Source organism: Sus scrofa, chromosome 1, assembly GCF_000003025.6.
Source record: "Sus scrofa isolate TJ Tabasco breed Duroc chromosome 1, Sscrofa11.1, whole genome shotgun sequence".
Classification (NCBI taxonomy): domain Eukaryota; kingdom Metazoa; phylum Chordata; class Mammalia; order Artiodactyla; family Suidae; genus Sus; species Sus scrofa.
Window position 1 is genome coordinate 215411459 of NC_010443.5, and position 21552 is coordinate 215433010.

General features: G+C 39.0%; 1 protein-coding gene across 4 annotated transcripts in view; it reads right to left on the bottom strand.

The window, feature by feature from the left end:
* The window catches only part of KDM4C (lysine demethylase 4C), a 436444-nt gene that overhangs the window by 340124 nt on the left and 74768 nt on the right, over positions 1-21552 (bottom strand). For 3 of the 4 annotated variants that reach the window (XM_021063858.1, XM_021063862.1, XM_021063866.1), the window contains one exon: positions 6912-7105. The exons of the other annotated variant lie outside the window; for it this stretch is intronic. In XM_021063858.1, coding sequence (XP_020919517.1) covers positions 6912-7105 — 194 coding nt within the window. The remainder of the gene's footprint in view (positions 1-6911; positions 7106-21552) is intronic. 4 annotated transcript variants of the gene reach the window in all.

Sequence of the window (21552 nt, forward strand, 5' to 3'; positions counted from 1 at the left end):
GGGGTATCAAAAGTACTTAAGGTAGGTTGATAGAGAGTTCCTGCATGAGAACCTGCAGTTACCAATCTGTAAGTGAAAAGGTATTACATCCCACCACTTCAGGGAAAGGAGTGAGACTTCCTTTCAAAATACAAACACCAAACTCCACTGAGGCTTTCTTTGAAGAACTCAGTGCTGAGATAGAGTCTTCAGGACTCACCGTTTACACTGCAGGTACGTGTGTGTAACCAGTGTGGCTGTGTTTATCTCCAAGTCAGGCTCAGGTCTAGCTAAAATATCATCCATTTGAGCAATAAAAATGTTTGTTTCCTGTTATCACTGCACTCTCCTTCTTACCATAAATACAGCTAGCAGCTGAGTATAAAATTAATACCATATTTTTGGAGTAGAGTTCCAATTTTTTAAACCTTTTAAAATAATATTATTCAAAAATATATACATAGATATGTCTAGAAGTGACTAGAATAAGTTATGCAGTTAATTTTGTTAATACTTCAATTTTGAAATATCTACTAAAGTCTGTTTTTCTTATTGAGAGGTTAAATTTCTCTCAGAATAATTAAAACAAGAAACAAACTATGGTTAATTCCAAAAGTATTTTTTTCTATACAAAACTGTCAGAAAGATATAGCTTTTACCATTATCCAATTAGTTTTAACATTTGCAATTAGAATACAGTAATGAGTCTAACTTACTAAATAGATAAGTCAACAAAAAGGAATTAGTACCATATGCTGCTAATTCAAAGTATCATTAAATATTATCAAGCTATCCAATCCCTAAAGCGATGTTCTGCTCTAGGTGTTTAAAGGAAAAAAACCTCAATAAGGAATTCCTTCGGTAAGACTGTGCATTTAACAAAGATTTATTAAGTACCCATTATGTGCCAAGATCATGCCAGATACTGTGACGTTGGAGACCTACTAATGAACCAGACTCTCCTCTCTGGGAGCTCACATTTTAATGGAGAAGATGTACATTAAACATGCTCAGGTCAATTCAATGACACATAACTCTTTTGTCCTCAGTGGTAACAAACCCAACTAGTTGGGTCCCTGGCCTTGCTCAGTGGGTTAAGGCTCAGCACCGCCGTGAGCTATGGTGTATGTCACAGATGCAGCTTGGATCTGGCACTGCTGTGGCTGTGGCAGAGGCTGGCAGCTACAGCTCCAATTTGACCCCTAGCCTGGGAACTTCCATGTACCACGGGTGTGGCCCTAAAAAAAAAAAAAAAAAGACTTGAATTCTAAAATTCAGCAATAATCAAATATTTATTAATAAGTAAACAACTCCTTCTCTATCTATCCCAAGAAGAAAGGAAAAGGAAAAAGAGCAAGAAAGGGGAGGGATAAGAGGGAGAAAGTGAATGAATGGGGGATGGTAGGGAGAAATGAAGGCACAGTCTGAGATAGACACTGAATGGGAGTATATGATCTCTGGCTTGAGCGCTGCTTCTAGCTTATCTCAACTACATACACTGCCAAAAAACTTTTTGCTCAAAATGGGTTTCTGTCATTTAGAACACATAATTCTTATGAATATCAGATATATAAGGTCTTATATATGACATGCAATATATATTTGCTAAGTAAATGTATGAAGTGTTAACATTTTGGGGGCACTTATAATATGTAATACTGTGGTATACACTTTGTATTTTATTTAATCCACACAACTATCTTACAAAGTGGGCACCAAACTGCATGAGAGTTTTAGGAGAGAAAATGGAGGCTTGGGGATTGTATAATAATTGTCATGGGCAGAGCCCCCCCTATGGTGCAACAGGATCAGCTACATCTAGGGAGCACTGGGACACTGATTTGATTCCGGGCCTGGCACAGTGGGTTAAGGATTCGGTGTTGCTTAGTTTGAGGCTACAGCTCAGATCCCTAGCCCTAGAGCTCCATATGCTACAGGGTGGCCAAATAAAAAAAATAAAAAATAAATAAAATAAATAAAAAATGTCCTGGGCTACATACTCTAAGAGCAATGTCATAATTCAAAACACAAGAATCTGGTGCAAAAACCTGGGCTCTTAAATATTACACGGCACTGAACAAAATGATATAAAGAAAAAGCATCCAGCTAAATTTATATCCATACTGAATAACCTGATCCTTATTGTTATATTTAACAAAATCACATAGCTCATTGAATAAAATTTAGCCAAGTCCAAAATGATGCAGCCCACTGTTAATTTTTCTGAAAACATCCAGGAGAAATTTCTTTCCTAATTTTAGATCTTTTCATAGCTTACATGTCCTCTTATCTCTCTTTCTCTACAGAGTAAATCTGAAAGTATCATGATCACTGTGTTTGAACACAGTCTCAGAAAGAAAAATTCAAGGCACCACCTAAACTCTATACCCCCCAGCACTAAACCACTATCATAAATGATGCCTGGGAAAGAAAATTATATTTTGCTTATCCTTGAAACTCCCATTTTCTCATATGCAGACCCATTGTCCAAAGTTCAGGTGTAAGTAATTATTATGACCAAAAAATTATTTAGTTTTATAAAGTTATTAAGACAGTAGGAATTATGAATATTTGTGTTGTTCTTTACAGTTTACAAAGCACTTTTACACACAGCATATCCCTGGATTCTCCTAGAAATCCTGTAAGTAGACAGGGAATAAATCACGCCTCCATTTGGCAGTTAAAGAAATTCATGATGAAAGGAGTACAGTGATTTGCCCTAAGTCATTCAGCTGGTAAGTGACAGACTGGGATTTTAAAACAGGTCTTCTGGCTCCAAAGTCGATATTAATTCTAAGAAAATAAATATGTTACCACTGACTGCCAAAGCAGTTTTCTATCTTCGTTCTTTAAGCATTCTTTTTTTCCTTAAGCCTTCATGCCAGAAATGTTTAAATAAATCATTAGCTCCTCTAAAGTCTCTTCAGTACAAACTTGTGCTCATGAACACTTACTCAGCAAATCTGCTATACTCTGTGCCCAGAAAAATATGTTTCATTATTTCTACCTGGAGCAAGGCCTATCAGCAGCTATCCAGAAGTCTCTGGAAACTTGGTGTTCTTAAGAGTTATATTTGAGTTAAGAATCTTTATAAAATATTCTACAGAGTATCCTGTCTGTCCTTAAAACAGACTGATCCAAAACAACACTCTCCCTATTTAAAATGAAAATTATTTACAAAAGCATCAATCCTATAGCCAGACTCTGTGTTAAGTGCTGATGAAAGACAAACAATGACTTCAAAGCAGGCACAGGAAAGGAGAAGGAATAGTCACAACCACTTGAAAAGTGCAAAAACAGATGTCTGTGGTAGGGCAACATATGGTCCAGAAAGCCTGCAGGCAAAAATATAAGGAATACACAGGCAGAGGCAAGCAGCATGGTCATGGAAATAAGGAGAGAATCTTGGACAGTCTCTCTAAGAATCATGCCCAGAACTTGATGCCTGAGGAGAGAATTGAAAGAAGAGCAAGATCAAACACCAGCATATAATACCAGAGAAGAGGAAGACATAGCGCCAGGGCAGAGATGTCAAGCCTAAAAGAGAGCCTGGAATCTCTACCCCTGGAGAAGAGTGAAGGCAACTCAACAAGGAGAGGACATCAGAAAAAGAGACCAGGCCTACTGTACAGCATTAGGGAACCATATCCAGTCTCCTGGGATAAAACGTGATGGAAAACAATATAAGAAAAAGAATGTATGTATATGTATGACTGGGTCACTTTGCTGTACAGAAGAAACTGACACAACACTGTAAATCAACTATACTTTAAGAAGGAAGGAAGGGAAGGAGGGAAGGAAGGGAGGGTGGGTGACAGAAAAAAGGAGACCAGGGCATGCACCCACCCACATGCAGAACCTTATGTCACCTCATCATCCTCTTATTTTAAAGATTAATTAAAATATTCCTATGGTTCTGATTGCAAATTACAGAACTAGAGCACTGGAGATCATCCTGATTAGTCTCGTCACTTTGTGGGTGAGGAAACTGGTCCGTGAAAGTGCAATTCTTTGCCCAAAGCCACACACATCAGTAGTAGGGTAAGGATTAAGAGCCCTGATTGCTGCTCCCTTGAGTCTGAGCTCTGCCACACAATGCTGCCTACCCAATATTTACATGAATTTGAATTGCTTCTACCACCTTTCAAAGCTCACTTCAAATATATTATGATGATGACTGAAAAGAATTTTAATGATAATAAAGTTTACCACCTCAAAGTTATTTATGCTAAGCTAATATAAGTGTTCATAAATCTACTGGGAAACATCCTTAGAGTCCTTTACATCACTCTTTTCCTACAGTAGTTATCTTAGAAAATGGAATGTAGATTAACTGTCATAATTCACTGCTGTGTTTTATTATTTTATCATTATAAATAATGGCCAAGGTTAAAGATAATAGTAATATTATAAATCTACTCCTAATACATATAATGGAGTCTATGGAGTCTATATGCTTAAAAACTAATAGAGTAACTAAATATTGAAAATATACATCCTAGAGAGAAAGAAATACTTTACAATTCAGCATATTTATTCTCATTCATAAACAGTGGTGCTCTATTCAAAGACACAAGGTTCTACAATCAGTCTTTTTCCCTGACCAGAATATTCTCCCCGAAGCCATCTTTAGGAGGCAGAATCACCTTTCTTAATAAGAAAGCACAGATTCCATTTCAACTCCTCCAATACTAAAAAACTCAAATTAACATCCCAAGCATTGTCATGAATTTCTCCAATCTACAGAAAAGCTTTGCTACTAACTTTTCAGATTTCTTAAGGGAAGTATTGTATATAGTTGCCTACATACTAGTTTTCACCAAGATTTTGAATTTACTAATTTCACTTAGTTTTATCCATAATAAAAGTAAGTATCAGAAAGTTCATGGAGGTAACTATGCCCAGGAGCCAACATGTTGTTGAAATATTTCTCTGAGTCTCTCAAAGCCAAGTCCCAAAAGCACTAGGATAACACTTCAATAGACTTCAATAGTGGTGCTGAATAAATATGACAGAGTCACAGGGCCTAAAGTGTGTGTTCACAACTGGCCCTCGACAAACACCTGTGTAAGGAATCTTCTCTTCACCCTTTGCTCTGTCGCCAAAGCCTCCCTAGGTCCTAGACACCTATCAAAAATGTTTAAATTTGATTTATTCCATTAAGAGAGTAGAATGCTAAGAATTTGTCAAACAAAACGTGTAAGTAAAATACAGTTAAAAATAAGTTAAACAGGGAGTTTCCATCGTGGCTCAGCAGTAACAAACCCAACTAGTATCCATGAGGATGTGGGTTCGATCCCTGGCCTTGCTCAGTGGGTTAGTGATCCAGTGTTGCCATGAGTTGTGGTGAAGATCGAAGACACTGCTCTGATCTGTGGCTGTGGGGTAGGCTGACAGCTCCAACTCCGATTCAAACCCTAGCCTGGGAACTTCCATATGCCAATGGTGCAGCCCTAAAAAGACCAAAAAATATATAATAATAAGTTACACAGCTTCTCACTTTTTTCAGATTACAAAACTCCACTGCAAACCAGGAAATGCCTGGACTTTTCTTGTATGTCCTAAGAGCTTTGCCCTTCCACCTAAAACTTTCCTGCTGATTAAATGCCACTTTTGATCATTATGAACTTTTACTATATTTGAATTTGCTGGAGAAAGCTTACAACTTCACACTTCACCAAATGATAGAACCTCAGGGGCAAATAATGGCAAGGAAGGGGATAGAAATTATACATTGTACTCAACACCTGATCAGGAGGAGAACTTGAAAAGTGGCCATTATCTTCCAGATGGAGGCAAGAAAGCTACTGGCTGACACAGCACCTAAAGAGCATTCTATCAAGTTCAAAACTATTAGAAACATCATATTTCCGGGCTTGTCAAGGTGATACTTTGTATGCTTCTGTCTGAATTATTTGGCATGTACATGCATTATACACAATAGAACTGTTATTTAAACTCTCCTAAGACTAAAATCCACAAAAACAAGTTCAAACAAAAAACTGGTTGACCACAAGGACTCCAGGGTAATAGAAAGACTAATAATTACAAATGTGTAATGAATATACCATGCGATGTATTCTATAGAGCAATAAATCTTAAAATGATGACTCAGAAAGATGAGGAAAGAGGCTCACAAACACAAAAATTACAAGAACACACATTCACATTAACTTATTCTTGTTCTCACGACCATCGTCCAAAGAGCAATAATAGGCCTCCTGATTCATCCTTCCTCTCCCTCTAGCCACCACATATGAAATGGAACTCTGCATTTATTCAGAGGAGACCAGACCAGAAAATCATTAGGATTACTTGATATTCTACATTCAGGAAGTCAATTTTCATTCCTAACTACCTCCCACATACCTTCTAACAAATGCTCTAAGAAGCAAAGATGCCAAATTCTTCAAGACTAAAATATCTATCCATCAGGCCCACAAAATGATCTGTACACAATTTTTTTTTTTTTTTTTGTCTTTTTAGGGTCACACCCACAGCATATGGAAGTTCCCGGGCTAGGGGTCAAATCGGAGCTGTAGCCCCCGGCCTACACCACAGCCCCAGCAACACCAGATCCGAGCTGCGTGGGCGATCTATACCACAGCTCATAGCAACACCAGATCCTTAACCCACTGAATGAGGTCAGGGATTGAACCTGCGTCCTCACGGATACTTGTCAAATTCGTTTCTGCTAAACCACGACAGGAACTCCCACAATTTTAGATATACAAATCACTACTAGCTTTATGTTTTGAGCAAAATCCTGGGCAGAATTGAAGACATTGTAATAATTATTATAGCCAAAAACTTTCTTACAGCTCATCTAAATCTGAATCCACCAGATAAAGAAAAAAAAATCAATTTCATTCTGTTCATGTTGCCCAAATTTCAAAACTCCAAATAAAATGAATATTAAACATGTAACTTGCCAAGACTTGGGCTCTCCAAAGTGGAGATAATTAATGCTGTAGAGGTCCATATCCTCAGTGTGCCATGCAAACGTGGTTTTCCACATGCCAAAATAGAGATAGGGGGTATTTACACCCTCAATAGAAATACCACATTCTTCCTCAACCACATCCAAGACCGTGTTTAGGCGAGCTATGTTCCATTCATCCACACCCTAGAACCAGGAGAGAGAGAAAAAAAAGCAAATATTAAAACTAATAAATATAACATTTACTGATCAAACCATCATCTGCCAAAATTATTATATGTTACTGTATATTTTAATTCACTTAGAAATAAAAAATAAAGCAGTAATTATTCAAGGCACGTGCACAAACACACATACATTTATGCAGACTCATGATTAATTATCCAAGTTTACTACCAGTATAATGTGGTTCTATATAAATATTAATGTAAAATTATACCAGGAGTTCGCAGTTAATGAACCTGACTAGCATCCAAGAGGATGAGGGTTCAATCCCTGGCCTCACTCAGTGGGTTAAGGATCTGGTGTTGTCACAAGCTATGGTTTAGGTAGCAGACACAGTTCAGATCCTGAATTGCTATAGCTGTGGCGTAGGCTGGCAGCTGTAGCTCTGATTAAACCCCTAGCCTGGGAACCTCCATACGCTTAAGGTATGGCCCTTAAAAAAAAAAAAATTATACCAAACGATGGAGAATTAAGGCCCCACTCCCCATGTGCCATTACTAAAAAATAATCATTGAGTCAAAGCATATGATCTGGAGCATGCTTTTTATATTTGGTGCACCTTTTCGTTTTGGGGGTTTTCCGCTTTTTTAGCTTGTTTATTTGTAAATTAAGAAGTCATATTAATCATGAGACATCATCTGAAGATACACTAACAAAAACATATCATCATCCCTCTCCCATTCCCATCCATTTCAATTCTGGCATGTGATAAACATCGTTTCCTGAGAATTCAACTCTAACTATTGGAAAACTTCTTAGCACTATTCTAAGCCACAGATTATTGTGCTTTTACTGCTTCCTCAACTAAATATTTAACCTCTTATGTTGATGGGGAATTTTAAACAAAGAATAATTGCCAAAAGTACTTATACAAACTTTGGTAAAATTGCTAAAATAATGTAGTTTTCTAACAATAACCCAACACAGCTGGTGACAGAGAAAAGGTTGAGTCACTGGTGTAGAGAGTTAAAATGAAATGAAAAGATTCCAATTTTACCAATAGTTCACTATAATTCACAACTGTTTACAATATTTACAAACTATGTATCTTTCCCATATACATTTCTCATAATCAAATTTTAAATTTCAGAGACTAGGCCCATTCTTATGCAATCATGTGGAAACTGCAATGTCTGTAACTCTGGTTCAACCTCCTCATGGTGCTATTAAACAGGGGCACTAAATTTATTCAGATATACCAAAAAGGCACTCCAGAGCAACTATGCCAATGGCCTCACATTACCATGTCTAATATTTCCCCTATACACTAAAAACTTTCATGGCTGTCTTGTTTTCATTCTGGTCTTTAGATGATAATATAATCAGTGTGTTGATCTTACTTCCTTGAGCTTTTGGGTCAGGGAAGTTGTTGCTGGGGCAGTTAATGAAGCTCAGCCTCAGGTAACAAAATTGAAAGTGCCAGGGGAAATCATTTTAATTCCCAAATTACCCAAGTTAGACATTCTATCTACAACTTAAATCCCACAGTAGGAAGTTTGCTATCTGGAAATTGTGCGAAGTAAGAAATCTTTAAGATCCTAGGTTCCAACTTATAACATCTCATAAAATTTCAATCAAATTATGTAAAATATTTTATCTCATTCTATTTATAGTGATGCAATCTCTTAACTCTAGTTGAATCAGATTTCAGTCCAATCACTCTAATAATAGAGTCCTATTTAAAAGTCATTACTGAGGCAATGAATCTGAAGTAATAAATGAGCACCACATTATAGGAATCATTTTTAAACTGAATGAGCTTGCGAATTTAGGAACAAACTATTTCTCTGAAATTCCTACAGTTGGAGAAGACTTATCTTTGTTCTGGCTGATATTATCTTTCAGAAATAACTTAGGCTGAATCCCTTAACATCCCTGCACCTGTGGGTCTAAAGGGATGAGAGTGGACAAGAAAGAGTAATGGCAGGAGACCAAGATTATGACACCAGCTCTGCCACTCATCAGGATGAAAAGCACTGAGATTTTCTGAGCTTCTAGTCTTTGTGAAGGCATGAAGGCTACAGTACACTCCCAGAGCTGCTCAGAGTACTGGGAAGACTAAAGAACATAAAACCTCTGAAAAATAAAACCTACTATGTCTTAGAACTGACAAAATAAATGCCTACAGTATTATCTGCTAAATCTTACTGGAAAGCTTCCCCCTGCTCAAAAAAAGAAGCCAAACAAATGATAAGTTATAACAAAGTCCTATGAAATTCACTACTGAAATTCTTTCCATTAATGGGCAAATAATAAGTTTGTAGCAGTTTCTTCTGGGCAAGGCCACAGTTGCCATGATGCTGAAACAATCTATTTTGCTAAAATAAAAAGTCCTGGAGTTCCCATCCAGGCTTAGTGGTTAACAAGCCCAACTAGTATCCAAGAGGACTCCGGTTTAATCCCTGGCCTCACTCAGTGGGTTAAGGATCTGGTGTTGCCATGGGCTCTGGTGTAGGTCGCAGATGAGGCTTGCATCCCCTGTTGCTGTAGCTGTGCTATAGGCTGACAGCTACAACTCCTATTTGACCCCTGGCCTGGGAACCTCCATATGACTCAGATGTGGCCCTAAAAAGATAAAATACAAAAAAATAAACAAATTAAAAGTCCCATAATTTCAATTAAAGAGGTTATCACAATACTAAGAATAAATAGTGTAACAGAGGGTGAGAATAAATCTTACTGTTTCCAAATTCCTTCTCTAATTTATATTCTCTACAATCGACTGAACAGGCTACCTGCCTCCAAGGACAAGTTCTACTCAACCACTGAAGAGCACCAGGTCTCCATCACAGACGCGCCTTGAAGGAGTACTCCTCTTTCATCATTTGGGAGTGTGACATCACAGTCTACCTCACTATACCACACATACATTCACACTACACCTACTCAAAGCAATTCTGCAACATAAGTAACATTATACCAAAGTGAACAAATGGGAAAACTAGTAATCCTAGAGCAGTGAATGGCAAAGATAAACCTAAATCTATGAGACTTGTAGGCCTTCACTTATAAACTCTGTGCTTCTAGTCCTAATCATATTAAAATGCAATGTATCATCCTCTTCTCAGCATCGATTATCAACAAGGATGCAAGGAGCTAAAATTTAGGACAGGCAACATATAAGGCTGCTACATTCTTCCCACCTAACAACTGGCAAAGTTTACAATAAAAGCTGCTTTAGAGATGATTTAGTGTAAAAGTGTCTCCAGAAAAGACCTCACCTACAAAAAAGCTCCACAATGACAGGTCAGAATTTTCCAAACCACACAAAGCTTAAAGCCATTGAGTCTCTGCACAAAGTCTGCAAACCAGCCCAAGTTTACTGACAGATGCCACTTCCCAGATTCCATTCCCTCAAATAAACCTCTTCTGCACAATGTTCAGCAGGAGCTTGAGCAATATTTATAACTCACCTGACCTCCATTGGGCAGACGTTTCCTCCCCCGTCCCTACCTCCCTTCATCCCAGTTACCCAGTGCCCTGTAGGCCTGATCTGCTCTGTATGTCTATCGACCCTGTATCTGCATGGTTTTCTAAAATAATTCACTATTTGAGCAAAATTTCTGCATGTGCACATACATACATATAAGGAGTTTACCCAGGATCTTTCCTTTCAATCTCTGTATCATCTGCCTATCAAGAATCAGATGGCGGAATACACCTGACCAAGGAGGTAAATTCAAGAAATACTACAAAGCCACAGTCATCAAAACAGTGTGGTACTGGTATCAAAACAGACAGACCGACCAATGGAACAGAATAGAGAACTCGGAAATAAACCCTGACACACCTATGGTCAATTAATCTTTGACAAGGGAGGCAAGAACATAAAATGGGAAAAAGAAAGTCTATTCAGCAAGCATTGCTGGGAAACCTGGACAGCCGCATGCAAAGCAATGAAACTAGAACACACCCTCACGCCATGCATGAAAATAAACTCAAAATGGCTGAAAGACTTAAATATACGACAGGACACCATCAAACTCCTAGAAGAGAACATAGGCAAAACACTCTCTGACATCAGCCTCATGAATATTTTCTCAGGTCAGTCTCCCAAAGCAATAGAAATAAGACCAAAAATAAACCAATGGGACCTAATCAAACTGACAAGCTTTTGCACAGCAAAGGAAACCAAAAAGAAAACAAAAAGACAACTTTCAGAATGGGAGAAAATAGTTTCAAACAATGCACCTGACAAGGGCTTAATCTCTAGGATATACAAGCAACTTACACAACTCAACAGCAAAAAAGCCAACCACCCAATGGAAAAATGGGCAAAAGGCCTGAATAGACATTTTTCCAAGGGAGATGTACAGATGGCCAGCAAGCACATGAAAAAATGCTCAACATCGCTGATTATAAGAGAAATGCAAATCAAAACGACCACGAGATACCAACTCACACCAGTCAGAATGGCCATCATTAATAAGTCCATAATTAACAAGTGCTAGAGGGGTTGTGGAGAAAAGGGAACCCTCCTGCACTGCTGGTGGGAATGTCAACTGGTACAGCCACTATGGAGAACAGTCTGGAGGCACCTTAGAAATCTATACATAGAACTACCATATGACCCCGCAATCCCACTCTTGGGCATCTATCCGGACAAAACTTTCCTTAAAAAAGACATATGCACCTGCATGTTCACTGCAGCTCTGTTCACAGTAGCCAAGAGCTGGAAACAACCCAAATGTCCATTGACAGACGATTGGATTCGGAAGATGTGGTGTATATACACAATGAAGTACTACTCAGCCATAAAAAGAACAAAAGAATGCCATTTGCAGCAACATGGATGGAAACAGAGACTCTCCTACTGAGTGAAATGAGTCAGAAAGACAAAGACAAATACCATATGATATCACTTATAACTGGAATCTAATATCCAGCACAAACGAACCTTTCCACAGCAAAGGAAATCATGGACTTGGAGAATGGACTTGTGGCTGCCCAGGGGGAGAGGGAGGGAGTGGGAGGGATCGGGAGCTTGGGGTTAACAGATGCAAGCTATTGCTCTTGGAGTAGATTTACAAGGAGATCCTGCTGAGTAGCATTGAGAACTGTGTCTAGATACTTACATCGCAACACAACAATGGGAGGAAAAAGCATGTATACATGTAAGAGTAACTTGATCCCCATGCTGTACAGTGGGGAAAAAAAAAGGAAAAAGAATGATAATGCAGTTTTTAATCACTAAATATGGTAACCATTCTCGTGTTTTGGCCATTGGAAAACAATCGCTATAGCATCGGTAAAGGTCTCAGAAGTCTGTTTTGTGTGTCTATTCAGTGTATTTAAAGTTAACATCAGAATTTTTAGAGATGGGCCTATTTACAGTGTCCTTTAATGAACAGAGATATTAATTTTAATACAATTGATTTATCAGTCTTTTATTGATTTTATTTAGTTTTGAGTATTTCTCTCTCCTGAATACATGAACCTTAAAGATTCTGTCCTAAGTATTGGTTAAAAACCTTTCAGGTCTTCCATCTCATCTTCGGTGCTGCATTGTGTGTTAATGTCTTAAATTTTATCTTCTGAGTAACTACGTCTTTTTTTTTTTTTTTTTTTTTTGTCTTTTTGCTATTTCTTGGGCCGTTCCCATGGCATATGGAGGTTCTCAGGCTAGGGGTCGAATTGGAGCTGTAGCAGGGACCGAACCCGCAACCTCATGGTTCCTAGTCAGATTCGTTAACCACTACGCCACGACGGGAACTCCCCCCCCCTTTTTTTTTTAATGTCTCTTGTTTAAATCTTTCAATAAGTTCTCAGTTTATTTTTTTTTCAATTTTAAATTCTTTTCTTTTTTTACGGCCCCACCTGCAACATGTGGAAATTCCCAGGCTATGGGCTGAATTGGAGCTGCGGCCACCGGCCTACACCACAGCCACAGCAGTGCCAGATCCGAGCTGCATCTGTGACCCATGCTACAGCTTGCATTAATGCCAGATCCTTTAACCCACTGAGTGAGGCCAGGCATCGAACTTGTTACCTCATGGATACTTATGTCTAGTTCTTAACTTGCTGTGCTACAGTAGGAACTCTGAGTTCTTAGTTTAATAATGATACATTTCACTTCTAGAAATCCACCCGTCCCCTTAAACTTGATTGGTTATTCCAAATAGCTTATCTTGCTTGTCTTTGTGATTCAGTTTTTTATTTCTCTAGTCATTTCCAGCTCTTTAGTGTCTGACAGTTCTAAGTAGTGCTTGGGGTGGGAGAGTGTCAGTAGTTTTTGCTAGCTTTTTCCAGTGATGCCTTGCTTGCTTCCCTGTAAGTGTGGTCTTTGGTTATATGTTTTGGCTTGGTCTTAATTCATGGAAAATTTACAGGTCTAAATGGAGGATGCTTTTTTTTTCCCAAGAGGGTTGGGTTGCTTTTGCCTGGAACCAGGGATACCATTAACCTCACAGCCTCAGTGGTCCAGACAAAGGCAGGAGTCCTAAGATCTCTGCAGTCTTTTATTTGACTAGGAATTTCCCCCCATTTCTTCTGCTCTCTTTCTTTTCATACTCACATTTACCTTTTTTTTTAAAAAAAATAGAGAATAGTCATTTTATATGGTAGTTTCTGTTGCAGAATTTTGTTGTTTCTTTGAAACTTGCTCTACATTAGTTATTGTCTAGACTTTAAGAAAGAAAACTCTGCTGTAAAATTGTAGGTATTTTGGTTTATAAAAATGCAAAAAGGAAAAGAAGTGTGTTTTAAAAGTAAAAAGTACTGAGAATGTGCGATATTTTCATGGAAAGGAAGAAGCAATAAGAGCTATCATGTCACATACTGTAATTAACTTTAAAGGAAAATGAATTTCACACAGGTCTAATTTTATTTCTATTGTGTAAAGATCCTAAGGAAATCCTCTATTTTAAAATGTGACCAGAGCTTTCATTTTAGTTATTGAAAGGTACAATTTTCACACATTACTGTGTGAAATGGATTGAATTTTAAGTCTTTAAAACTAACCAGGTTTTATTTTTCTTTCTCCATGTGCATTACCTTTGAAACTGAAAGGGCTTGTTAGAGCCACATAAATTGGTGGCAGTAATTTTTTTTTTTAAGGGCCACAGGTGCTGCATATGGAAGTTCCCAAGCTAGCAGTTGAATTGGAGCTGCAGCTGCTGGCCTATGCCACAGCCACAGCAAAGCCAGAGTCGAGCCTTGTCTGAGACCAACACTGCAGCTTGTGGCAATGCTGGATCCTTAACCCACTGAGCGGGCCAGGGATCAAACCCACATCCTCATGGTTACTAGTCAGGATTGTTTCCACTGAGCCATGATGGGAATTCCTGGTGGCAGTAATTTACATTAGCCTTGCTTTAAGTTATCAGCCAATAGGTGGAGATGGGATTGATGCTCTTTCATTTGGATCACAGTACTTAAGTAGGTGTTGACTGAACTGTGATAAGAAGGGTCATTGAAAGGGATGGTAAGAGCCAAATGAGGACAAGCATAGTCTTTTAAAAAATATTAAATAAAAGTACCTGAAATTTTTAGTTAGATAATTTCTTTTAGTCTTTTCTGGGAGTTTTACAGTATCTAAGAGATGGATCTTCTTTTTTTAATAATTGGATTTTCTAATGAAATGTTTTCTCCTGTACATTCATATATTTCAGAAGTTTTTGCTGGTTATGTTGAGTCCACCTTAGAGCTGGGTGTGTGGCAGTGAAACTCAGGAGAGAGATGGAGGCTCAAAGCATTGTTTGGAGAGAACTGCACGGGGATAATGTTGAAGGTTCTGAGGGAGGTGGCAAGTGATGAGGGCAGGGTAAGAAATTGTGGGTTGGATAATGTCTTATGTAAACAAAATCTCATAATCAAATAATATTTGGGAAATGTGAAATTTAGCATAGCTAAACAGGCTTCCTTATAGCCTGGCCTCTCAGAACCTTAGGAGTATCTGTTGGCACTGTGACTTTGTAAGAGAAGGAGGAAAGGAGGCTGAATTTTTTGACCACAGGTTCTTGTAGAGCTAATGTTCACTGGAAACATTTTGGGAAGAATTGGTCTTCTATGGTTTTTGCATTATCTCCCTGTATTAGGTAGGAATGGCTCCTTATTGGTAAGGTTTCTTTTTTCTTTTTTTTTTGGTCTTTTTGCTATTTCTTTGGGCTGCTTCCGCGGCATATGGAGGTTCCCAGGCTAGGGGTCGAATTGGAGCTGTAGCCACCAGCCCACACCAGAGCCACAGCAACGCGGGATCTGAGCTGCGTCTGCAACCTACACCACAGCTCATGGCAATGCCGGATCGTTAACCCACTGAGCAAGGGCAGGGATCGAACCCGCAACCTCATGGTTCCTAGTTGGATTCGTTAACCACTGCGCCATGATGGGAACTCCTTATTGGTAAGGTTTCTAATGTGGCAAGTTGCTGCCATGTCCTCCTCCTATTTCCTGGAAAATGAACGTGGTCATATAGAGGGAATACCAGATGCTCATGGTCCTCAGAAGAGGGTGTCCTTGATCTGGTTGTGGCCTGTGTTTGGTGACGCAGGCCCAGAGCTCAAGGATATGAACTCAAACATTTTCTTCTGTGTAGGTTTGTAGATGTATCATTCATCCTGATGCCAGTTTGGGGGGTACTGGCTCCCTCTCTGAAGTTCAAAGCCTAGTCCTTAAACAGCTCCTGAGTGGTTCTGGTAATGAAAATTTAGTTTTGTTTTTTATTTTCACATTGCCATCTGATTCTCTCCCCCACTCCCCAGCTGTACAGCATGGGGATCAAGTTACTCTTACATGTATACATTTTTTCCCTCACCCTTTGTTCTGTTGCAATATGAGTATCTAGACATAGTTCTCAATGCTACTCAGCAGGATCTCCTTGTAAATCTACTCCAAGAGCAATAGCTTGCATCTGTTAACCCCAAGCTCCCGATCCCTCCCACTCCCTCCCTCTCCCCCTGGGCAGCCACAAGTCCATTCTCCAAGTCCATGATTTCCTTTGCTGTGGAAAGGTTCGTTTGTGCTGGATATTAGATTCCAGTTATAAGTGATATCATATGGTATTTGTCTTTGTCTTTCTGACTCATTTCACTCAGTAGGAGAGTCTCTGTTTCCATCCATGTTGCTGCAAATGGCATTCTTTTGTTCTTTTTATGGCTGAGTAGTACTTCATTGTGTATATACACCACATCTTCCGAATCCAATCGTCTGTCAATGGACATTTGGGTTGTTTCCAGCTCTTGGCTACTGTGAACAGAGCTGCAGTGAACATGCAGGTGCATATGTCTTTTTTAAGGAAAGTTTTGTCCGGATAGATGCCCAAGAGTGGGATTGCGGGGTCATATGGTAGTTCTATGTATAGATTTCTAAGGTGCCTCCAGACTGTTCTCCATAGTGGCTGTACCAGTTGACATTCCCACCAGCAGTGCAGGAGGGTTCCCTTTTCTCCACAACCCCTCTAGCACTTGTTAATTATGGACTTATTAATGATGGCCATTCTGACTGGTGTGAGTTGGTATCTCGTGGTCGTTTTGATTTGCATTTCTCTTATAATCAGCGATGTTGAGCATTTTTTCATGTGCTTGCTGGCCATCTGTACATCTCCCTTGGAAAAATGTCTATTCAGGCCTTTTGCCCATTTTTCCATTGGGTGGTTGGCTTTTTTGCTGTTGAGTTGTGTAAGTTGCTTGTATATCCTAGAGATTAAGCCCTTGTCAGGTGCATTGTTTGAAACTATTTTCTCCCATTCTGAAAGTTGTCTTTTTGTTTTCTTTTTGGTTTCCTTTGCTGTGCAAAAGCTTGTCAGTTTGATTAGGTCCCATTGGTTTATTTTTGGTCTTATTTCTATTGCTTTGGGAGACTGACCTGAGAAAATATTCATGAGGCTGATGTCAGAGAGTGTTTTGCCTATGTTCTCTTCTAGGAGTTTGATGGTGTCCTGTCGTATATTTAAGTCTTTCAGCCATTTTGAGTTTATTTTCATGCATGGCGTGAGGGTGTGTTCTAGTTTCATTGCTTTGCATGCGGCTGTCCAGGTTTCCCAGCAATGCTTGCTGAATAGACTTTCTTTTTCCCATTTTATGTTCTTGCCTCCCTTGTCAAAGATTAATTGACCATAGGTGTGTCAGGGTTTATTTCCGAGTTCTCTATTCTGTTCCATTGGTCGGTCTGTCTGTTTTGATACCAGTACCACACTGTTTTGATGACTGTGGCTTTGTAGTATTTGTTGAAGTCTGGGAGAGTGATGCCTCCTGCTTGGTTTTTGTTTCTCAGGATTGCTTTGGCGATTCTGGGTCTTTTGTTGTTCCATATAAATGTTTGGATTGTTTGTTCTAGTTCTGTGAAAAATGTCATGGGTAATTTGATAGGGATTGCATTGAATCTGTAGATTGCTTTGGGTAGTATGGCCATTTTTACAATATTGATTTTCCCAATCCAGGAACATGGAATATCTTTCCATTTCTTTACATCTTCTTTGATTTCTTTGATTAAAGTTTTATAGTTCTTGGCATATAGGTCCTTTACCTCCTTGGTCAGGTGTATTCCAAGGTATTTGATTTCGTGAGGTACAATTTTAAAAGGTATCATATTTTTGTATTCCTTTTCCAATATTTCATTGCTGGCATACAGAAATGCAACTGACTTCTGAACGTTAATCTTATATCCTGCTACTTTGCTGAATTTATTAATCACTTCAAATAGTTTTGGGGTTGAGTCCTTAGGGTTTTCTATGTATAGTATCATGTCATCTGCATACAGTGACAGTTTTCTCTCTTCTCTTCCTATTTGGATGCCTTTTATTTCTTTTGTTTGTCTAACTGCTATGGCTAGGACTTCCAAAACTATGTTGAAGAGCAGTGGTGAGAGTGGGCATCCCTGTCTTGTTCCAGATTGGAGTGAGAAGGCTTTCAGTTTTTCTCCACTGAGTATTATATTTGCTGTGGGTTTGTCATAAATGGCTTTGATTATGTTCAGGAATGTTCCCTGAGTTTTTATCATAAATGGATGTTGGACTTTGTCAAATGCTTTTTCTCATAAATGGATGTTGGACTTTGTCAAATGCTTTTTCTGCATCTATTGAGATGATCATATGGTTTTTGACTTTTCCTTTGTTAATGTGGTATATGACATTCATTGATTCACGTATGATGAACCATCCTTGTGAACCTGGGATGATTCCCACCTGGTCATGGTGTATGATCTTTCTGATATGTTGTTGGATTCGTTTAGCTAAAATTTTGTTGTGAATTTTTACATTTATATTCATCAAAGATATTGGCCGATAGTTTTCTTTCTTGGTATTATCTTTGTCTGGTTTTGGAATTAGGGTAATGGTGGCCTCATAGAATGTCTTTGGGAGTATTCCTTCTTCCGCAACCTTTTGAAAAAGTTTAAGGAGGCTGAGCACCAGATCCTCTTTGTATATTTGGTAGAATTCGCCTGTGAAGCCATCTGGTCCTGGGCTTTTATTTGTAGGGAGTGTTTTTATGACATATTCAATTTCACTTCTAGTGATTGGCCTGTTCAGTTGGTCTATTTCTTCTTGATTCAATTTTGGCAGGCTGTAAGTCTCTAGAGAGTTGTCCATTTCTTCCAGATTGTCAAATTTGTTGGCATATAGTTGTTCACATTATCATTCTTGAAGACAATAATATTCTATGTGGCCAAACATCAAGGCTCATTCCAGACTCAGGCATTCCCATATTCTTGGTTTATGTAGCTATTTTCACAATCAAGTTCAGCATAAAAATAGTAATTTTTCTCTGTCCTCCTTTTCAAGTATTTCTAGATAATGGATTCAAGAAAATTAAAATTGCTTTTGTTTGATATAACATAAAATATGGAATTGGAGTTCCTGCTGTGGTGCAACAGTGTTGGCAGTGTCTCTGCAGGGCTAGGATGCAGGTTTAATCCCCAGGGTGGGACAGTGAGTTAAAGGATCTGGCACCGTAGCTGTATCATAGGTCGAAACTACAGCCCAGATCTGATCCCTGGCCTGGGAACTTCCATATGCCGTGGGCCAGCCAAAAAAGAAAAAAAAAGTGGCTTTGACAAATGGTAGGAAGTATAAATAGCTGGGCTGCAAGTTGGACTTACACCTAAATGACTACTACAGAATAGAATCCTTCAGAATTCTCTTTGTTGGAGTCAGCTACTGAATAACATTACAGCCTCAGGATTTTTGTCCCATTTTGCTTTAATATACCAGTGTTTGCCACCAGTAGTAGCTAACATTATTCAGTATATACTATGGAGCAGGCCTTGTCATAAGTATTTTATTTATTCATCTCATTTTATCCTAGGAAGTAGATAAATAAAACTATCATCTATTATCAATGCCATTTTACAGGTGAGATAACTTACCCAAGATATCAAAACTCATAACTGTGGAGCCGGGATTCAAGAGTAATGGAGGAGTTCCCGTCATGGCGCAGTGGTTAACGAATCCGACTAGGAACCATGAGGTTGCGGGTTCGATCCCTGGCCTTTCTCAGTGGGTTAAGGATCCAGCGTTGCCGTGAGCTGTGGTGTAGGTTGCATACTCGGCTCAGATCCCGAGTTGCTGTGGCTCTGGCGTAGGCCAGTGGCTACAGCTCTGATTAGACCCCTAGCCTGGGAACCTCCATTTGCAGCAGGAGCAGCCCTGCAAAAGGCAAAAAGAAAAAAAAGAAAAAAAAAAAAAAGAGTAAGAATGGAAAACTCTAACCTAAGCTGGTACTGTTGTGTAAAGCTTCATGGCCAAACCATGAGCCAGAAAGTCAATTCTAAACTTCTATATAATCAAGGAAGGAAAAACTTCCCTCTATCCCCCAATGACTGGAAGGGAAAGTCAGTAATTTGGTGACTAGGTTTGCCACTTTTCTATTTTTTTTTAAGGACTACCTATTAAAAAGGTGATTTGAAAATACTGGCTTAGACCAAGAACAGGACTGATAGATTCACTCACAGACATGCATTCTATTTTTTAAAAATATGTTACAAGAGTTCCCGTCATGGTGCAGCAGAAACGAATCCGACTAGAAATCAAGAGGTTTCAGGTTCGGTCCCTGGCCTCGCTCAGTGGGTTAAGGATCTGGCCTTGCTGTGAGCTGTGGTGTAGGTCGCACATGCAGCTCGGATCTGGCGTTGCCGTGGCTCTGATTTAGGCCGGCAGCAACAGCTCCGATTAGACCCCTAGCCTGCGAACCTCCATATGCTGTGGGTGTGACCCTGAAAAAAGACAAAAGACAAAAAAAAAAAAAAAAAAAAAAAAAATTACAGAAAAAAATAAACAAAATTGTTAACTTTATTGTACACATCTACACATGGCTCTTGCAGAAAATCCTAAAAGGAATCTTGACCATACAAAGTCCAATTTCCTTTTAAAGAGGATCAATTATCCTAACACTTAATAAAATAGTAAAATCTCACACCAAGACCCTGATAAGTTATTTTTACATATAATAAATTAAAGCACAATGATCTTTACTAATGCATTCATATTTTCTACATTATTAAGCCCCCTTTCTCTTTCAACTCTTTAAAGCATATTATATTGCAGGATAACACAACACTACAAAAACACTGTTAATAAACTTTTAAAACAGAGATTGCCTAAGTACTTAGTATCTGTCTTCACCTTCTTTACTAACAGAACCCCATTTAATTGAAAGAACATGTAGCTGAATTAAAAACTGCATTTCCAACTGCTCTTGCAGCTAAGGCTACTCATGGTAGGGTTCTGGCTAATGAAATGTAACTGGTCATCACTGGGCATGACTTCCAGGAGAAAGCTTTGAAGAAGCAGTCTCAAGCAGGCACAACTCCTTTGCCCTTCTCCCCTCTTCCCTCCACCAGATATTCAGACATTATCAGCAGCTGTCACAAGAGCATGAGGGTAAGGATCTCATCATGAAGACGGCACAAGAAAACTGCTTAGGAGTACAGATCTATGATGACATCTAGGAACCAACACACACTCTAGACTACCTGACTGAAACTTCTACATGAAAACTGAATGCTCTGTTTCAGCCACTGATTTTTTTAGGTCTTATTGCTGACAGCAAAATAATATCTGACAGATACATTTCCTCCTTAGTAACCAAACTCATAGATCCCCACTTCCCCATTCTCTAGAGGATTTAGGTAAGAAAGTGACATATCAGAGTCTGTGACACTGAAGTGACCCTACTAAAGGAAAAGTAGAAGCCACTTAGCTTTTGAACAGTTCCAAAGTATGGCCTGGGCTTGAGCCTTTTTACAACTACTAATGCCAGGAAAATTCCAATTTAGATAAAGACTATATCTGTTTTGGAGTTCCCATCATGGCTCAGTGGTTAACGAACCCAACTAGTATCCATGAGGACGAAGGTTTGATCCCTGGCCTCATTCAGTGGGTTAACAATCCGGCGTTGCCGTGAGCTGTGGTGTAGGTCACAAACATGGCTCAGATCCCACATTGCTAGGGCTGTGGTGTAGGCCAGCAGCTACAG